A 20,450-nucleotide genomic window follows, 5' to 3' on the forward strand; every position below is an offset into this window, starting at 1 on the left:
CGGGCTGCGTGCGCGGGGCTCGCTCCATGATTTCACCAGCGGCTTCGCAGCGACCTGCCAAGAGCTGTTCTGCCTCACTGCAATGTGTAGCTTTTTCCTGCCATTTTTTTTTTATAATAAAAGAGGGAGTGAAGCCTTTTTTTTCCTTTCCAGAGAAAAAAAAAAAAAAGCCAAATGGATCAGAGAAGAAGGGAGGAAAAAAAAAAGCAATAGCCAAAGGGGATGCCAGTGAGGTGTGGCTTGCATTTAAATATCCAATATGTCAATGTAAGGGGAGTGTGTACGTATATAAAGTGGAGCTCGCACCCGAGCGCGGGACACATCCAGCCATGCGAGGCGCGGGGAGCGCGGCGCGGGGCAGCGGCGGCGCCGGGCGGCCGCAGCCCGCGCTCTGAGGGGCCGCTCCGCTCCGCGCCGCGCCGCTCCGCGCCCGCGGGCCCCATGGCCGAGGTGGGCGGCTTGCTGGGGGCGCTGGAGCCCGAGCTGCACGGCGTGGCGCCGGCGCTGGGCGCGCTGCCGCTGGCCGACTCGCCCGGCTTCCTGGCGGAGCGGCTGGGGCAGATCGAGGGCCGCCTGCAGCGCGGCTCCCCCACCGACTTCGCCCACCTCAAGGGCATCCTGCGGCGGCGGCAGCTCTACTGCCGCACCGGCTTCCACCTGGAGATCTTCCCCAACGGCACGGTGCACGGCACCCGCCAGGACCACAGCCGCTTCGGTAAGGGCTGCTCGGCGCTGCACGGCGCCGCCGCCGCCGCAGGTGCCGCCCGGCGCGGAGCGGAGCGGCGCGGCGCGGAGCAGGTGCCTCCCCGCGGCCAGCGCTAATTACCGCGCTAGGCTCAGTCATCCCGGCACGGATATAATTAGGCTCCTAAACAAATGCGCTCACTCCGCAGCAATGCGGGCGCTTTTATTTGCAATTTCCTACCCTCCCGGCGCTCGGCCCTTCTGCAGGTGCACAAAAACTTGCCCTGGGACAGAAAGCGGCGCGGGGGGGACGGGACRGCAYCGGCACCGCACCGCACCGGCGGGGTGAGCGGCTCAGCCCCGGCAGGCAGCAGCGAGGGAGGCAAAAGAAAGGAGAGAGCAAGTCGGAAAAAGAAATTCCTGGCTTTTTTCTTCTTCTTCTTCTTTGGCCTCCGCAGATCTTGTGAGCTAGTGCGGTTTCTCCTGCTTGCATGCGCCTCCCTCGGGGAGCGTCTCGGCGGAGCGGGCAGGGCCCGGCCGGCGGAGCGGGGTCGGGGGCGGGAGCGGCCCGGGGCTGGGGCTGGGGCTGGGGCTGCCGCGGAGGAGGAGGGGGGAGCCCGGGCAGCGCGGCTGGGCGGCCGCGGGAAGGAAGGAGAAGACGGAGCGGCAGGCGGGACGACGTGGATATACCTTGCCGWCCGCGATAAAGCTGGAAGACTCCAGAGCCTGTGTCAGTGTCGCACCAGAGCAGGGATCTCTAAGCAGACTCTGTGTAATCCTCGAAAAATGCATCTCGAGCCACAGGCGAAGAAGTGCAGTAAGTTTGAGCGCGGCTAAGAAACGTTCCCGCTACTCCGGCGTCTAGCGCAGGTGTCCGTGTAAGCTAGCGACAAGTCCCATGGCGGTGACCTCAGCTCCGTTGTCAACAGGTTGCGAGAAGTGTGCTCAAGACTTTTCAAGCGATTTAACTCCTCGCTGAAGGGAATTCTTTTCTGACTTTGTTTGCGAGTGGTTCTTTCTGATATTTCAGGRACTTCTTTGCTGCTGTTGTTATTTTAAGGCAAGGGTTTTGGAACAAGTGGGGAAAAAAACTATCTGTGTCCTGTGCTTTCCATAAACACCAGGTGTGTGTGTAGCATGCCCCTGCCGAAGTCAACAAGAAAGTCGTAACCCTCAGGTCAGAGTAAGGTGCTCATGGAGCTCAAGTGCTCTTTAATTACCTCCCGAAGGACACGCATCTTCTCCCTTTTGTCCTGCAATACATGAGGGCTTCCTATGTCAGAGGAAACCGAAAGCAAAGCCTTTGCATCCGCACGGTTTTTAGTTTAATCTGCCACGTAGTGTTTCTATCAGTTCTTTTTAATGTATCTTTATGCAAGTAAAGAGGTTTCAAATGGCAGCATTTATCTCAGTTTTGCTTTTTTTTTTTTTAAGATTAAGTAAAATAAACGTATTTCCAAGCAATCTTTGGAAATATGCATTAAACAGACTAAATCTTTGGAAATATGCATTAAATAGACTAAGACTTTTCATGAGTTTTGCCCAGTTAAGAGTTAGTCACACGGTGTGTTCAATAAATCGAAACATTAGCATTCCGTAAGTGTTTTAGCAGTCAGCATCCAGCTACGTAAACTAGACCAGACTTCAGATATAAAATATTATAGTTTTCTGCTTCAGGGTTTTCCCAGAGGTAGCGTAAAATAAATAGTTATTTGTTGTAATTGCAGGACAGAGCTCCAAAGACTTAGACTGGAATCCTCATGTTCAGATAAAGTTGGACTAAACCTAGCTTCGACAGAGACTCAAAGTAATAATGTATTGGCACAAAGCGTTGGCCATCTGCATTCAGTAGCCATGAGTATTTAAATTCCAGTGTTGCTGGTATGGTTCGTATTAGGATGTCATGTATCAATGCATTCCTAAATTTTGCATGCAGCAGTCAGAGAGGAGTAACTGGTTACAGGGATGGGCAGGCTGCGCCCTTCTGGGGAGGTGCAAAGTTCTGGTGAGGGATACGGAGCTAGATGAGGTTCTTCTGGGTACCAGTTCAAAGCTCCCTGAAATCCAGGGGCATCTGGGGCGATATTTAGAAATCCAATTTGATGGTTTAGTTGAGCAAGCCCACAGGGCTGCAAGATGCTTCCTGGCAAGCAGGTAACTAATGCCCTGCAAGGATGGGTCTCGCGGACACCGCAGCAAAGGCACGCGCCCAGCTGCACACGGGGTGTGGGCTGGGACTGGGCTTTTCATCCCTGCCTCCGAGTGCTGGAAGGGGTTCAGGAAAAGACAGACAGTATCTGCACCATCCCGTGCACGGCCATCCCAAAATTCACAAGGTGTGCGAGGCATCCGAGTCTTCCAGAGAGGAAAATACTGAGCCGAAGCCGYGGTGATGCAGAGCAGAGTGCCAGGTCCTAACGGCAAGGGCTGAGGAGGGACCTCTCAAGGGATGCGCCCATGGGAGAGAGATAGGGTAGCAGCAGCATTGCTCCAGAAGGCCTGCGCAGTCACGGTAACTATTCCTGCTCGTCTGTCGAGGCCCGGAGCTTTCCGGAATCGCACCTGCCTTCTGGAACGTGATACTTATACCTACAAAAATACAGATTTATACAAGAATGAGAGGGTGCRGCTTATTTTTCCTAGAGAAGACTTAACTCGAGATTTGGCGAAGCCCTCCAAGACGTTTGGAAGGTGGCTCATTCTCACGCTAGAGAAGCGCCCAAAGGCACTCGCCGAACCAGCAGCTCCAGCCAAGCAGTCACGGAAAAAAAGGAAGCGTTTCCAAGCGCGTCTATGTTCCCGCTGCATCTGCCGTATCAAAGACATACAAGGGACTCAAATCGGGAGGGGAGCTGGACTGGCACTCGCGCCCCCATGACAAGGACCGTTCTGAGAATGACACCGAGATAAAGTCACCAGGAAAATCACTGCCAGGAGGAGTTGCTCCTTTCCTGCCTCGTGTCCGTCTTACACCGGCATGAGACAAGTGATTCCTACAGTGCTACTCTTAAACGTAAGCGAAGAGGAAAACAGGCCTCGCCTTTGTCCTGGAGACTGATAAAGGGAGCAAGTAAAGCTCTTCTCGGGTACAGATCTGCTGACAGATCTGTAACAGGGTCTCCTAGAGAAGCTAATGAAAGCTCCAGAGAAAGTTTTCCTGCAAATTTTGACGTCCAGGCTGTAGCGCACCTGTCACTAAACAGTTGTTGAGGTTTTCAGCCGAAGCGTTAGGTTTGTAGACATTAATACAACGTCTGAGGTTGTTTCTGGCCCCCGGCTCGTGGCCGTAGCTGTGYGGGAGACAGGTGTACCCGGCAGGGTCGTTCCTGGGGGAATCGCTCAGTTACGCGGGAGCGTGCCGCTCCGAGGGTTGCTCCCTGTTTTGGTGTTAAATGAGCCCGGTTGGAGTCTTAATCAGGTCTCTCCAAATATTGCCTAGAAAGACTCAAAGAACAAACAGAATGGATAATCAAACCATGAAAAGAGAGGCGAGTCCTGGGAAAAAAAATCAAATAAAGGTGTTCTGCCACAAAAACACACTGTTGCAATTCAGAAGAAAATCCTTCAGCTGGCCCCCGCGGCCGCTCCGCATGCTGGAGAGCGGATGTGCGAAGTGCAGGTCTGTCCAGCAGCTGCAGCAAGCTCAGGACAGGGTGGATGTCCACCAGCATTTTCTCAGCCGTCGCTCTGTCTCCTGGTTTTTGTGGGCTTAAGTTACCTTCTTAATGCTATTTCAACGTAGTCGTCTTCGCCGCACGTCTCCTAAGTGCCGCTCGAAGATCAGGAAAGGAGAACGTTGCCAGGGACGTCGTCAGAAGAGACGGTCACGGGTTCAGCGTGGCGAAACGTGGTTTGCAAGGCAGCAGGTGGGCACCTAGCGGGCACCGGCAGGAGGGGGTCTCAGCCGCTCCGGGGGAGAAGAGGACGACGGGGCTGGGTGCAGAGGCCCCGCCGGCCCCCGTGCTGGGGCGCGYGCGAGAACAGCCTTCCCGGCCTCCCTTTCTCGGGCATCCCTCGCTTTCTGGGTGGCAGAAGGAGCATTTGCCTGCTTCCCAGGGACGCCAGAAGGTAAACTTAAAAAAATTGCTGAGGACCACGTTTGTACCTGTAAGGAGATCGATCTACTGCTCTCCTTGTCAAGCGTCGTTCAGAAACTGCGGCTGTTGTCATTTCTGTCCTGCGGACGGGAAACGCAAGGAAAGGTTTAACGCTCTGGGGAAATCCATGCTCCCGGATCCTGCGGGAGCCGCCCGACAAGAACACGGGGCGTTAGGGAAGGCTCTATTTCTTTGTGTTTTGCAGGGCCAAATACGCCCCGTGCCGCCACGTTGTGCGGGGCAACGAGTCGGAGGCCCCGGGGAGGACAGGTTACCCCGCTCCGGGCGCAGCCGGGGTATTTCAGCCTGCGGAAGTCCCGCAGCGGGCAGCARGGAACGTCCCCCTTCGTTTGGCTCCCCGCTCGGGGGCGTTGCAGCTCCCGAGTGCCGGTTTCGTGCCCCCCGTGCAGCGCCTGCGGGCTCGCGCAGAGCCGCGGGAGCAGACAGGGCAGGGAGCRGGCGGGCAACAGAAAGCCAAGAAATCCGGCGTGAACCGGGAGAAATTCTCGCAGGCCGCTTAGGGAGCGGAGCGGGGCCGCGGGCGACGCGATGCCCCCGCGAGCTCTGCGCCCGGCGGGTCCCAGGGGCTGAGGCGGTTTGGGGCTGAGCCGCGGGTTCCTCGGCCGCTCCTGCGGGGCCGGGCGCGCTGGGGCAGGAGGGCGTTTCTGGAAATCCCGGGTTTGGGGGGGGGGGGGCAGCGGATAGACCAGCAGCTCCCCAGCTCTGACAGCAGTGGAGAAAGGTGCATTTCTGCCTGCGCATGTTTGAAGCTGGGTTTTTTCCCTTGGTGCTTGCACGCGTTTGGGTGGCTAGTGCCCCGCTGGCGTGCCGGGAACGAGACAGCGCAAACACAAACACTGTTCCGGTGCGTTTTACTTATTTGTGTTGAGCGCATCACTTTAAAACGTGGGGGACTTTTCCTGTCAGAGGCCGAGCGGGGACAAAAAATCACTTTTCTTTTGGTGAAGAGCAAGACCTAGCGTCAGAACAGGACCTCCCAAAACGCTTAGGGGGGCCAGGCACAAACTTCTACTTTTTTTTTAATTATCACCAAAGAGGAAAAACCCYGGCACAACGAGACCTAGCTCTCCCCTCCCGTTCGGAAAGCCGCCTCCCGCCGGGCGGTGGGAGCGCGAGGCCGGGCAGCCGCGGGCCGAGGACGCTCGTGGCCGCCGCGCGCGCCGCCTCCGTGCGCCCTCCCCGTGACCGCGTCCCTCTCGCCTTCCAGGGATCCTGGAGTTCATCAGCCTGGCCGTGGGGCTGGTGAGCATCCGCGGGGTCGACGCCGGACTCTACCTCGGCATGAACGAGCGGGGCGAGCTCTACGGGTCGGTAAGTTCAGGGTTTTGGGACGATTGCAACGCTATGTGTGTGTGTCAGTGGGGGCTGCCCCGGCCTGCCGGGCTCCCACACGTGTCACGAGCTGAGTCTGTTGCGGGCGGCCAAAGCCCCCGGGCAGCCACGTGCCCCCTGGTCGCACGCGGCACCGCTCTCGCTTTCACCACAGCTGGCAGAGGCCTAAGGAGGGAAGGACGCGCTCCCGGGCCAGGAGAGCTGGGGACGCTCCCTGCGGTCCGGCCCGGTGGAAAATAAGGGCAGGGAAGAACGGCCGGGGCGGCGGCGCGCGCCCAGCGCCTGGGCTTGCCTCCCGGCGCCGCGGGGCCTCGGTGCCGCAGCGTCCGCGCGAGCCGGYGCGTCCTCCCTCGCGCCCGGGCGCCGCAGCTGGGGCTGCGAGCCGGCAGCTTCCCGGCCGGCTCCGTTTGGTTCTCGGGTCCGTCCTAACGTCGCGGCTGGAAACAGCAGCAGAACAAAGCGCATCGGTGCCTTGTCTGGGAGCCGAGCCGGTCRCGCAGCACGACCGCGGGGTTTCGGTTGCGTCCCTGTCCCCATCCCCGTCCCGTCCTGGTGCGGCGGGGAGGGGGACGCGCCGAGCCGCGGCGTGCAGCCGCCGGGACCCCGAGCGCCGCGAAGCTTTAGAGCAAGAAGTAGGGGGCCGCGCAGGGACGGCTTCTCCGGGCCGGAGGCCACGATGTTATTCTTAACTGGGGTCCTCAAAGCTGCCTGCAGCGGCCGTGTTAGCGACACAGCGGCGTTTTAGGAGATAATACAGCAGCATCTCCTAAATTTCGCTAAGACAGTTATTCCCCCCCCGTGCCACCTTTGCATGAGTCACGTGCTGACTTAACGTGACAAACCCCAAAGCACCATTCCCACGGGGCCGGCGGCGGCCTGTCCGGGCCGTCCCCGTCAACCTTGTGCTTCCCGCCAATCCCAGAAAGGCAGCCAAGCTTTAGCGCAGCGCCAGCTCCCCGGGGAGAGCAACCGCAGCCCAGCGGAGCGGGACACGTTGTCCGTCCTTTCCTTGACGCGCGCGTTTTCCCTCCGCAGAGGAAGCTCACGCGGGAGTGCGTTTTCCGGGAGCAGTTTGAGGAGAACTGGTACAACACGTACGCCTCGACGCTGTACAAGCACGCCGACTCGGAGCGGCATTACTACGTGGCCCTCAACAAGGACGGCTCGCCCCGCGAGGGCTACAGGACTAAGAGGCACCAGAAGTTCACCCACTTCTTGCCCCGGCCCGTGGACCCCGCCAAAATCCCCGCCGCCTACAGAGACCTCTTCCACTACAGGTGATGCAGGGCCCCTCGGCCGCCCCCGGGCGCCGGCGGGGGCGAGGACAAAGCCAAAAACCAAGAGAAGGAGAGGAAAGAGACCCCGGAACGGCCGCGGAGGCCGCTGCCAGCCCGGAGCGGTTACCTAGCGCAGAAACGCCGTTCCGGCGGCAAGGAGAAGCCGTTCGGCTGGAAGCTGCTGCAGCGCCCCGGCGCCTGCCGCCRCGCGGGGTTTTCCTCCTGCTGTTGGGGTGGGAGCGGGGGGAGAGGAGCGCTGTTCGGATGTAAGCATGGATACTGTGCATAAGGGCAAAACTATTTATAAAATGTATATGGTATTTATTTTATATATTTATTTATTTCAAAATAATTTTATTTTTAATGAGAGATGCTATGACCGGATTTTCATCAGGAAGAATAAGGTCCTACTGAAACAGGAGAAAAAAAAAAAAGAAAAAAAAAGTTTTAAGAGCTTATCGGCAATAAAATTGTCTTTATATTGTAGATTTCGTGCTAGCCCCTTTTTTTTGGCGTTCTGTAGCAATGATCCCAGCTTCCCTGCTCACGGGACGATTAAGAGCACCTACAAAAGGTTTCGAATGGTAAATGCTGCTGTCCCCGTTTGAGAGTGTTTACATTGACCCATCATTCGTGCAACAAAAACGCCTGTTCTCATGCAATCGGCCTGAAGCCTCACGGAAAATCAGGGAAGCAGTAAGAGCAGCTAAAAAGCCCTTGTTTATAGTGAACGATGCTGGATAACGACAGTCTCTGCCCACGGCGCTTGGACATGGATCACCGCGCGGCGACGAACTGCCTGCTCGTTCAGCGACGGAGCAAATCTGCAGAGGAGGCCTCCTTCCCGCCTCACCCCCCTTTAGCTTCTGGCAGCTGGACGCGGCAGAGCCGCGTTTCAGCCCGTGGTGGGAGCGGGGACGTGTCCTCCATCCAGGCTCCGCACTCGGAGCGGCGCTGGCGACCCGCACGACGCGCCGTGGGTCGCTGAAACCCCCGGCGAGGGCGAGGGCGCCCCCGGGTCAGCGGAGACCCGGGTCACCGCTGGCTCAGGGGCACYGAGCTCGTGGGAGCACCGCAGGGGCCTTGGAGGATGCGTCGTGCCAGCGGCCCGGCCCGGCCGCGTCGTGCTCCGGCGCTCAGCCGCGAGCCCAAGTGCTCCGAGGCGGCAGCGGTCAGCAGAGCAAGGCCCRGCCTCCGCCTGGCCCAGGCGGCTTTATAGAGACGCGGAGGTAATGCAGGGGGAACCGAGCGTTCGGCCCCGGGCGCAGGGCCGCGAGGCACCGAGGTCGCGGTCAAGGCTTAGGGGGCACCTTGGCATCACCTAGCATTGCGTGTCAACCAGCCGTGCAGACGCGGGGAGGCGATTTCTCCTCCCTTGGGCAAGGACACCGCTGCCTTGCTGGAAAGCGCTCAAGGACACCACAGGAGGGACTTGGATGCGACACAGCCGCGGCCTCCGGGGCACGCGTAGCACGTGGCGGTGATGTGCTGCTTCTCCAGACGAAGTAGGCGCCCGGGGCGGCCGCCGGGGACGGGACACGGCCGGGGAAGTCCCCTCAGCGCAGAGCCCAGGGCTCGGCCCGTGGTGCGGAGGCGGAAAGCCCCGAGGAGAACCGGGCGGAAACGCTTTCTGCCGCCGAAGCCGGGCGGCGGGCCGAGGCGAGCGAGCGGCCGCAGCCAGGCGGGGACACGAGCAGCAGCAGCCGGCGCCACACGCTGCCACCCAAGCACCGTCAGCAGCCAAAGCACGACCGGGGCTGGAACACAGCGCGGCGAAGTAAAACCTTAAAGGGGAACTTGAATCAGGAGGAAACACAGGGCAAGACTTGCCTTTCCCTCCCCCCCCGCAAGCAGCTGCTTCGGAGGCGTTCGGCTCTCCAACCTGCCCCGCGGGGCCGCGAAGGCCGTAGCCTCGCAGCCGTGCTGGTCCGCCTTGCACCATCGCCCCGCAAAGCCGTCGCAGCCCGGCAGCCCCCGGCGCTCCCCCGGCGCTCCGCAGGGCGCTCGCTGCCGAAACGCCCGCTGCCGAGCGTCAGAGCAGCTGGCGCGTCTGCCTGCTTCGCCGTCACCGCGCCTCAGCAAGGATCCACGCAAGCGATAAACACATTTCTTGTGCAGTTCAATTACAAAAGAAGCTGTTGTCACTGGATTACGCTTTGATTAAAGCCCCAGGTATCACGTGCCATTTCACATTCAGTGTATCAAACAACGCAGTTTCCATGCGCACCCATCATTTAAAAAACAAACCAAAAAAACCCTAAATTCCCGGGTGGAACCGGGAGCTCGGATCTCGACAGCGGCAGAGCGCTGCCCGACTGCTGGCTGCCAGCCCGCCGGAGCGGCGCTCCCGCTCCCCACCGCCCCAAACACCCCCCCAGACCCCAACCCTTTGCTCCCCAGCGCCTCCCGCGCTGTCCCTCATGGCACGATCCAGTGGAAGAACGCCAACTATTTTCACATCCTCACCTGGCACAACAAGGGTAYGGGAGCTGCGACCTGCTGAGAAACGCCGCGGGCGCCAGGGCTCGGCGGTGGCACCGAAGGGGGAGCACGAGCCCTTGCTCTCACCCCGGCGCTGCAGACGGAGCTTCCCCAGGCCTGCGAGCGCAGGGCGCCCGGCCGGCGGGAACGCCCAGGCCACGGCTCCCCGAGCCCTGCTAGAGCTTCGTGTGAGGATGAAGCTTCGAGGCACGTTCAAGAGCCCAGAGGGTGCAGACGGGCTTCCTGCAGCACCGCGGCAGGTTTGGGGTAAGTTCAGCGCTCGCCTGCCTACACAGCAAGCTTCCACAGCTGAGGCTGCAAAACCTGCCCTTTCCTAACCACCCCCAGCTGGGACTGCTTCGGGCACCTGTCCTTCATGAGCATGGAGAATTCACCCAATTCCAAAACACACTCTTGCTTCAACTGATAAATTTACTTTTATTTACCCCACTCAAAATAGTTCTGGTTTTAAGGACCAAATTATCAGTTTTCTAAAGAAAAAAAACCAAAACCAATCCTGTGTTCATTCATCACCCAACTGCCCCCCACCAAGACGCATCAAAACGTCACCATTCAGCCCTAGAGCACCCTGCGGGGTTGTTCCCGTACGGGGACTCGGCCAGGGACACCGCCCCAGCTTCACGCGCAACGCCGAGACGCGTGGGTCTCCCTCCGACCGCTAGGAAGGATTTGCATCAGTTCCAGCAGCGAACACTCTACAAAGGCATTTAAAGGGGCTTTGCTCACACTGTCCCTGACAACACAATTCAATCGATTCAGGCATTGAAGAACTGATTATTTTCACATTATACGAGATTTCTATGGCATGTGCATGTGGTCAGCTAATTTTAGGACCAGCTGTACCACCCAGACCAGAGACCATCTCATGCAGTAAGGCGGCTGCGGTGCTGGCCAGCATCCACCCGAAAGGGTAAATACCAGGGACAAGCGTAGGGGTAACACCGAAACTCAACTGTCACATGATATTTTGGTGATTTTTTTTGTCCAACAGGTTTGGTAACTAGGAAAGGAAAAAGTACAAAGAGAAGAGATTAAAATATGTAGTGGATTATTCGAGTTTGACCAAGTAGACCAGCTTCACCGCGCATGATGATTTCTCACTGTTGGGCAACACCTCCTTGTTCCTCGTTTTTGACAGACAGGTTGGCTGCAGAAACTATTATTAATTTATACAATTTGAAAATCTGGCCCACAACTGTTTTCCCTAAACTAGACTAAGGACTAAATCCAGAAACACGTACTTCTCTGTGGACAAAACGAGAGCTTAACCAACAGCCCAGCGTAAGTTAGCAATTCTCAAAAGCAAAGCTGCTCAGACTGCCTCCCTGCAGAGGCAATACTGTACTGCAAATGTAGCACAAGGCACATTGATGTATTTTGGTCACTTTATTAAATGAGATATTAAATAGTTTAAGTTTCAACTACTAAACAGCACTTTGAATGGTGAAAACACAGATAGTATATCATCATACTTGAATGCTTCTTCTCTTTAAAAACACATTTCCAGTCCTTATATATATTACAAAACAGCCTTATAGGAAGAGGTGACACCTTTTCTAGAGTACTTAAGATATTTAATACAGAACTGAAAAGCCATCTAATAGAAACAAAGGCAAGTCTTCACAGCTGTATGATTTCAGCAGCCAAAGCTGGTTGATGGACTGAAACATTACTATACAACTGGGACAAAACATATACAATATCACAATACTAAGCAAAAACGCTTTACATCCAAAGGAATAAACAGGTTACAAAATGTGGAGAATTTAGCAGGCAAAATTGTATTACAAGCAACATTTTTATTTGTCATCTTAAGCCATTTCAACTAGTTAAAACATCTAAAACAAATATAAAAATGAGCCTTTTATTATCTTATTGATGTATGTTCTGTCTTTAAATATTTGTTAAAGCTTGATGTTATACTCAAAGCACATTGTTATGCAGCTAAAATGTCAAGTGAGAAACATGTATGCAAAGTGGTCCAAGTTTTATTTCAATGCTTATCTCCAATTTCTTCTTATGCATTAGTCTTCTGTTATCCATAGTTCTGTCCAGAATGAAAAAAATGTGCCTTTAAATGTTGCCTAAAACTTCCACATTTAAGTCTTTGAGTTACTGTAAAACTCCATTGAACATTCCCAGGTTTGGTAGAAGGTATTTCTCTTATTCATGACACGTAGGAATATCAGTGAGAGTTGCCCAGAGTACATTTGCCTTCACATGTTTGTCTCAAAGTCTCTTATTTTCATTTCTTCTAGTGTGAACACATCTCTTTTGCTCCCCTCCCCCAAAATTAAACAAATTTAATTGCAGAGCTGGCAAAGCACTAGAACAGACTGGGGGTCTTTTGTGGTACCTTGTAACAAAGACTCCAAGACAGCAACTTTGTTAGCTGGTTTTAAAACAGATCAAACAAACTCTGTTCAGATCACAAACCAAGTTTCAATCACAAAATGAAATATCGCATAAGATCTGCATATTTAGATGCAAAAAACACTTGTCCATTCAGGGCAAGAACTCAAACTCCTGCAAGAAAGGTTCCAGAAACCCAAACAATTTTTGTTCATGTCAGCAAGCCAGAAGAGTCCAGCAAAATCCCTTCATCCGCTTATTTTCTGAAGAATTCTCTAGCTGTTCTCTAGACTCAATACACCATTGCATCAAATGTTCCTGTCATTTACCCCCAGATTCTAAACACTTTTTTTTTTTGAAGAAACAACCAAACTATATTCAAAGAAAAGCCCTATTTGTGTTTAATTAGATCTTCACAAGCACAGAAAATGTGGGTAAAGAGAGTGCTAATGATATATAATAAACCAGAATTTTATCTCTGGTCTACATAAAGAAACCAAAAATCAAACTCTTTTTGTACTAAATTATGTTCTCACACAAACGAAAGGGAACAGGGAGGAGTGCACGATAACCAAAACTCTTATCTAGTAGAGGAAAAGTTATTTCACAATTCTGGCAGCTCTGGAAGTTGCTACACAGCACTTTCTTTGTATTGATTTTAAATCAGCAATGGTTCTGCCATTTTAAAGTTGTTTATAAAACAGGGTTTGACCCTAGCCACCATCACTATTTTAACCCCCAAAATACCAGGAATTTAAATTTCTTGGCCCATCTCCCATTGCCGGCAATGGGAAAAGACACTAGCACCAGCATTAAGGAGTTAACAGAAATGTGCTTTGTATTGGACTCCGCATAGAGTAAATTAGCGTGTGAAGGAAAAACATCTCCAATTCTAAGATTACCAGTTGTTATTCCATCACATAAAACTGAAAATAAAAAATGGCAGAAGACTAGAGAAGAACAATCATCTTCCCCAAGTCATGATTTAAGGCTGTATACACAGTTTCTATATAACTGCACGACTCAGAAGTTTCAGAGCAGTAGTATTTAAGAATATTGCACTCAATTCTGCTTCAAAAAGAATTTTCAGTTCTTGTGTTTTATTCAGCATAGATGATATAGTATGAGTCCAGACCTCAGTCTAAAGGAAACTAGACTATTTCTGTTATAATATTCCCACTAATTTCAAGAAATGGGTAAGCAGAAAAGTATTCCATAATTTGAGGAATCAACTCTAATCAAGAACTCAGCTGCGTACAATTCACATATGGTATACTGAAACATACAGATCTGTAGTCCTTCCTAAGCTTCTCAAATCAGGTGATAGCTTCATGGCTACTAAAAGCAAGCATAGGAGTTTAGACAGGAAACCTGTGGAGTTGCTACTGTTACGGGAGGACTTGTTTTCACTGAAAACAACTTGTTATCTCCTGTACTCAACATATGTAAGAAGATTCTAGGCAACATCACTGACAACAGGGAAAACATTATGTCCTATTTAAACAAAGCTGAAACACTAATATGGAACATGGCATTTAAGGGGACCAACCAAACTATTTATTATTATTACTTTTTTTTTTTTTTTTTTTTTACAGTTGAGTTCTGTTAAGCCATTGATTCCTAAAAAAATAAAAGTTCTTTCTCTGATTTTAACAATCCTTTAAGCTTTTAGTGCAAAATCACATTGATTTCCCTTGGGAAGGCCCTGGATTTTTGCCTCTCATGGGGGGTGGTGCTCGTTGTAATGGTGGGGGCTGCATACCACCAGAAACTGACTGATACATTCCTCTCATATCTATCTGTTGGTAGTTGGAAGGATTCATGATTAAATTGGGAGGCTTTGGCATCATGAGATGACTCATTGCTGCTTGCTGGTAAGACATTTGCTGCTGTTGCTGCTGATTGTACTGCTGCTGTAGTCTTCTGTTCATAAGTATCCTCTGAACACAACTGATTAACTGTGAAGGGAAAGTAGAGCTGTTGTAAGTGCATGACCGTCTCAATGCTGCGAGTATCAAGTTCAGAGTTAAAATCAATTTGTTCGGGATACCATGGCTGAAGGAGAAAGCACTATTGTTATCACCATCACTAATGCGATGGCATTCACAAGCTGATTACTGTAGAAACTACTTAGTAACACCATTGAGGGCTAAGTTCTCTTAGGGACTTGCCTATTGTATCGCATGCAGCACTCAGGTAAGTTGCTAAGGCAACATGCACTATACCGCGAAACTACGCCCAGGTATAAATTACAGCATTTTTTGTTAGGTACCATTTATCATCGCTTCAGAAGTTCTGCCTGCTGATTGTCACTAAATGTATGCTTTCCCAACATCAAAGGAGAAAACCAATTCCAATCGGCATAATCTGGGCAACTTTTGCAAAATTATTCTAAACTAAAAGACCCATTACCGATACCCTCTCAGAGGCATGTTTCGCGAGTTGCTTGCTTAGTTCTGGGAATTAGGTTTCTCTTCAAGCCACATGACCTTCAAGCAAACTACTTGAACAGAAAATTTTGATGACTACTTCTTGCAATGAACTTCCCATGAAGTCTCCCTCAATGAGGCTGAGCAATGCAATCCAAAGCACTGCAGAAATCAGCACCTCCTGATGTTACACCATATACAGTGTTGGCAAGTACCTGACCCAATGAAACACACGTCCTGTAAGTACATATTTATACATCTAAACATACACCTAATTTTATAAACGATTCAGCAACTCAATTCAAACACAGAGAGTTGGTCAAATAAATTCTAGATATTTTACCATCTGTTGTTTAGTAAGGACATCATTATAGATGGCTTCTCGGCGCTTAACGTCAAGCTCCTGGCTTGCCTGTCTGCTTAGGGCCAGGGCCTGCACTTGGCTCTCTGTAAGTGTTACATTTTCTTTCCACTGAAAAGGAAAAAGAGTAATGATAATCGAAGTTTCACATTTTGTTCAGAGTTGCATCAAGAGATAAACTACAACCAAATTTCCAGTAAATGTAAAATTATACTTCCCCATAATGAGAAGTAAGAGTTATCAGCTCTTTCAACTACTAATTGAAATAATATATCTCCAGATTATTAGGAAAAAGGGAGAAATGTAACTGTACAAAAAAGCTAGGTATGGACGAAAAAATAGGAAGTACTTCCTGTCTGAGTACAATTATTACCCTTACTTGTTGGAAGTCAGCATTTGCAGTGCATGGCAAATAATAATGGATCTAAGCTCCTAATCCTACAAGGCTCTACAACATCTAGATGCCATTAATTGTCACAGCAAGCTGCAGTGATAAAGGTCAACATGAATTGGAAATTATATTTATTAATAATACAATTAACTAGCTGAATGAGCATACACAATAGTCATTTCTTTGCTCGATAATGCTTAACAGTTTTCCATACCCTGGTCCAAATCTACAAATATCTATTTCACTCACTATAGTTGAAATGATGTCTTCAAGGGGCTGAATTCTTGCTGCAGTTACATTGTTGGTTGCTTCCACAACTTTCTCTCTTCCTTGATTAATGAGGTCCTGAGAAAACACCAGGTAATTAATTATAAAGCACAGATGCAAAGCACACATCTGTTCGCCAGCCTTTTACAAGCTTTCTTCAGCTTACGCACCTATACTTTAATTACTTTTTTCTCCCAACTCGCACAAATCAATGAATCTGGGTAACAAGACGGAATGTAACTTCTACACATTTGAATTTGAGAATAAAGTAACTGAACAGAATACATAAGTCTCCCAAATTTTACAGTAGACGGTATTTATAAAAACTATTTGTTTACCCAGGGGTTTTCAGATCATCACAAGAGTGCTACTTTTATAGCCAGGCAAATTTTCTGTGATGCTGATTTTGATGACATTACATCCTCAACTCATTCTGCGTGCTCAAATTACTACAATCTATTTTAATGTAATGCTGGCATATATGTATCATAGAGGTATATTATTCAAAAGGTATATTCAATACAGAAGAACCCCTGAATTTGCCTGCTTTGTTAGAGGGCTTCATTTCTGTAACACAGACTCCTCTCCAGACACTAATAGGTGGCACAAGACAACTGTGCCTCAGCTACTGCCGTTTACAGCCTTGCCACTTTTAAGAAAGGAACGTCCCCAGCTACTTCAGCCAAGACAGCAAGCCATGACCTGAGATAACTGAGGAACCGAGCACGCTTTCCTCTCTCCCAGTCCTTCTTGGGGAGAAGGCAGATGAAGGTAGAAAGCTACATGTGGCAATGTCTGCAAAGGATGCAGTTAATCATCTTGAATCCTGAGAGACTACACAGGTATAGCTCTTTCAACATATATACATACTGATTAAATTTCAATCAAAGAGACCTATAGCTACTTATTTAACTATTAAAAATAGGAGACAATTTCATAAGTATCAGGATATTTAAGAATGACATTAACTATTGATTTGTGACCGAATAATAAGCACATGCTTACAGCAACATAGGCATGTTATGCTATTTGAACTTCACTACTTACCTCCAGCTGCTGATTACTCATTGCTGACAGAGCTCCCAAATTGAAAGGAATATATGGTGTTTGAGAGTTGAAATTTGTGGGAAGCATAGTGGTCCCAGTTGGCATGTTGAAACGCATAGTCAGGCCCTTAAAAAACACAAAATGCACTTATGTTTGAACATCTGTTATAATTCGTGTTCTTCTATAATAACCCACGAACTAGCACAGAGAAATCAATCGGACCTTGGAGAAGAATACAAGGACTGCACATTGCACGTGAAGGCTAACCTGTCTCAGCATAATGAATCGCATTTCCAAACCGGAATTCAAAAGGACATTTTGACCACAGGGGAACCTAAGCTCTGGTCTTAAGTTAATACTGGAGTTTAGTTTAATTATAATTGTTTGGTACACTATGACAATAAACTACCAAGTTTTATTAATACACCTTAAATTTTTTAAGATGCATCTTTTAATTGCAAACCCACTATTCAATGTTGATTTTGATATATCTGATTTTAATCAAATTCTGAAGAACTGAAATGGATAATTACTACGTGTTTTGGCTAGACTGAAAATGTTACAGATGTACCAAAAATAGAAAAAGGTCTTCCAAAAATTAGTCAAACATTCAAAAACTGGCAGAACAGGATCAGTCTACCCTTAGTAGAAATACCATAAACAGAATTTTGTTAATGAAGGCTCCTTAAAATTCTTTTCTATACTATAAACTATACTGTTTTCTGGACAAAAAAAATCTGATTAAAAAAACTAGAATTAAAACCAGTAAATAAACATAATTATTTAAAAATCTATTTAAAACAACAACAAAACCCCCCAAAACAGGTGATCAGCACAAATTAATTCAGATGAGCATAACGGGAAAGGAAATGCTTAAAAAAGATAGCTGGCTAGCAAAGCCTTGCATTAACTTCCAAACAAAAAAAAACGGATGTGATTTTTGCTGGCACTGTATGCTTTCGGAACAGAAAACAATAATGTTCCAATGTATACATGCAATATAGAAATACTGTACACTGTATTTATATGCTGTACTTTCCCCTGTATCTGAAATTTTAAAATTGTGCATATATGTATGCACAGAAGTTTTCTTTTTAAATACACATTAAGGCATCTACTAGATTCATTAGAAGGAATATAAAGCTTATATCCCATAGGGATTTCTCATAAGGCAATTTCAGTGCCTTATTCCTTATTATTCCAATACTAATTTCCAATAAATTCTGTATTGTTTCAATACCTTCCTATTTCTTCTCCCTCACAAGTCTTCTCCCAGTATCGGTCAGCTGTTCACTCAATATCTTCAGCAGCATTTTATCTAACCCACTTTTTGTCCTTTCAGATTACTGATCAGATCCGAATACCAAACGTGGCCTTTTCAGGAATTTTCTGCTGTTAAATCCTCCGCAGAAGTGCTTGATCGTACCAGTTACAAGAAGTTACTATTCTCCTTTGACAGTATGATAGCTGTAGCCAATTTATGATTTTCTTGATTCCTTTGCCTGCTTACATATGATAATGATTTTCATTTTTTAAATCTGAGTTACCAGTCATTAAAAACAAAAAGAAAACAAAAGATTTTATCCTCCGAAAGAACAGAGTTCATTTTACTTCCTGTAGCGACTGCTCCCTCTGACTTTTTGCCTCCCTTGCCGTAATTCAAATCAAAGTAATTGCATTACCATCAGCTGCTATCTTCTTGGAGAGGTTATAAAATCTTTGTTAAACATCCAGTTTCCGTTCCCACTACTTTTTAAAATGCAGTAATTTCTGACTTTTGGTAGCAGTAAGCATAAATCTCTTCTAAGAAAATAGGACACAGGGAATGATGAAAAAAAGCAAAATTTTTGGCCTTTTCTGGCAGATGCTTATGTTTGCTGGACTGTGGCAAAAAGGTCCGAAATCAAGCTTACATCTTCAACAGAGTTAGAAACTTCCCTCAACTTGTGAAAGTGAGGTATTACACAGGACACCAGTCCACTTTTATTATGAAACAGAAAAATTGTGTGTAAAAGGAAAATGCAACTTTTAAATCAAATGAAAGTAACAAAGAAAATACACACAAAAGACCACCATCAAAATGGCAAAGACGACATGATGTCCCAGTTTTTCACATCTCAAAGTCTGCTTTATATAACCATTTCTTAAGCCTATAAGAAAACTAATTTTCACAAAACTTACTGAAAAGGTAAATTGTACTTAAAACTGAAAAGCTTAGTTTCATATGCTTAAAACTGGTATAGACGGCTTTACCTTCTTTTCAGCTTCATACTCTGCCCATGCCGCCTTCCTTTCTTCTTCAGTCAGTTCCTCCTCCTCTTTATGGTCCAGGAGTGAATCATGCTCGTGATATCCTACTATATATTCTTTATTGATTTGAAGCAATTCTGCCAGAATCGTATCCTGTTCAAATGAAAAAAAAGAAATTATAACAGGAGAAGTCACTTGGTAGCTTTGTTATTACATTTATTCTTTGTCCATGCCTAAGTTTCTGCTTTGACCCAATTTTCACAAGTAGCAGCTCAGAGCACTTCACAGAGAAACAAAATTTAAAAATAATTGAACAGTACAATTTTCCTCAGAGGGTGGGTAATGGATTAACAATCTGTTACAGAGATGACAGTCAAATCACTTAATGAACCACAGGAATGCACTCAGATTCCTCAACAATAAATGTAGCTTAAGAACCTAAACAGAATGGAATGTGCTAAATATTTTTTTCTTTGCTTAAGCTGGATATCTGAGAAGACATATCAATAATCCTCATCCATAATCTATAAAGAGCACCTTTTCTGGATATAAAACCCTAAGTAGTACTTCGATCCATCAACTGTCCATCAGCATTCAATAGAAAAGGCTGCTTTCTTAAAACTGTCAAGATATATGTTGAAATAAATCCCCAGCTACCTGGATTAAAAAAAAAAAAAAAAAAGTCAAATCACTGCCATGAACTGGATTTGACCAACAGGCTACAATTTAGACCTCTTTATTCCACAATACCCTGAATGTTTAATTGTTTTGTTTTGTTTTTAAACAGAAATATTTTATAAGCAGACTACAAAATTACAATTAATCTCTTAGTAAAAAGTAAGACTTTGGTATTTACACTATCCTTTATTATTGCAAACTACTGTGGATTATTACGTTCACAGACATACTAGAGTTTATATATATAAAGAAAAAAACCCCACAATCCTCGTACTGTTTTCCAATAGGCAGTTACCAGCCTGTTGAACATTTCCAAGATAAAGCAAAAACAAATAAATTACCTGCTAATAAACTAAATATTAATAACTAATAATATATATAATATATAACTCTATATAATAACTATTAATAACTAATAAACTAAATATTTAGTTACTACTGCCCTTGTTTGGACTACAGATGCCACATAATGATAGGTCATTATCTCAATTAGAAAGTGAAATAAAAACAGATAGAGAAAATGAATAGGAAAGCTGGTTCTCTCGAGTGAGGAAGTTAATGGTTCGTTTTCACTGAGTCACCATTCCTGTCTCCACAGTCTCTCAAAGATGATTCCTCTTTGCGTTAAAATGAAAGTAATACTGCAGAGCATCAAGAGAAACACAGCCCCTAGGACTACTGCAAACAGCTCCTGCTGCACCACAGCAGTCAGCATTTTAGGATTACCGACCTTTTTTTTTTTTTTTTTTTTTTTTCAACTGT

General features: G+C 48.1%; 2 protein-coding genes across 19 annotated transcripts in view; one reads left to right on the forward strand and one right to left on the reverse strand.

The window, feature by feature from the left end:
• Positions 1 to 417: 417 nt before the first annotated feature.
• On the forward strand, positions 418 to 7,415 carry FGF16 (fibroblast growth factor 16). Its single transcript, XM_026086340.1, has 3 exons — positions 418 to 715; positions 6,010 to 6,113; positions 7,170 to 7,415. Exons 1-3 carry the CDS (start codon positions 442 to 444, stop codon positions 7,413 to 7,415), a joined length of 624 nt encoding a protein of 207 aa, XP_025942125.1. The 5' UTR covers positions 418 to 441.
• Positions 7,416 to 11,284: 3,869 nt separating this feature from the next.
• The window catches only part of ATRX (ATRX, chromatin remodeler), a 95,116-nt gene continuing 85,950 nt past the window's right edge, over positions 11,285 to 20,450 (reverse strand). For 13 of the 18 annotated variants that reach the window (XM_026086319.1, XM_026086314.1, XM_026086321.1 and 10 more), the window contains 5 exons: positions 19,014 to 19,163; positions 16,761 to 16,886; positions 15,696 to 15,791; positions 15,038 to 15,166; positions 11,285 to 14,223 (listed from right to left, as the gene is read on the reverse strand). In XM_026086319.1, coding sequence (XP_025942104.1) covers positions 13,945 to 14,223; positions 15,038 to 15,166; positions 15,696 to 15,791; positions 16,761 to 16,886; positions 19,014 to 19,163 — 780 coding nt within the window. In that variant the 3' untranslated portion in view covers positions 11,285 to 13,944. Of the gene's footprint in view, positions 14,224 to 15,037; positions 15,167 to 15,695; positions 15,792 to 16,760; positions 16,887 to 18,000; positions 18,299 to 19,013; positions 19,164 to 19,547; positions 19,668 to 20,450 lie in introns of those variants that run through there. The other 5 variants (XR_003256764.1, XR_003256762.1, XR_003256765.1 and 2 more) reach the window with 5 other exon arrangements.

This window comes from Apteryx rowi, unplaced genomic scaffold (genome assembly GCF_003343035.1).
Source record: "Apteryx rowi isolate R43461 unplaced genomic scaffold, aptRow1 scaffold_69, whole genome shotgun sequence".
Classification (NCBI taxonomy): Eukaryota; Metazoa; Chordata; class Aves; order Apterygiformes; family Apterygidae; genus Apteryx; species Apteryx rowi.

Bases quoted from the DNA above. Each gene is read 5' to 3' on its own strand.
- FGF16 (XM_026086340.1), top strand. From the start codon at position 442: ATGGCCGAGGTGGGCGGCTTGCTGGGGGCGCTGGAGCCCGAGCTGCAC. The intron at 716-6,009 runs GTAAGGGCTGCT...CTCGCCTTCCAG, and splicing joins CCAGGACCACAGCCGCTTCG to GGATCCTGGAGTTCATCAGC. The intron at 6,114-7,169 runs GTAAGTTCAGGG...TTCCCTCCGCAG, and splicing joins GGGGCGAGCTCTACGGGTCG to AGGAAGCTCACGCGGGAGTG.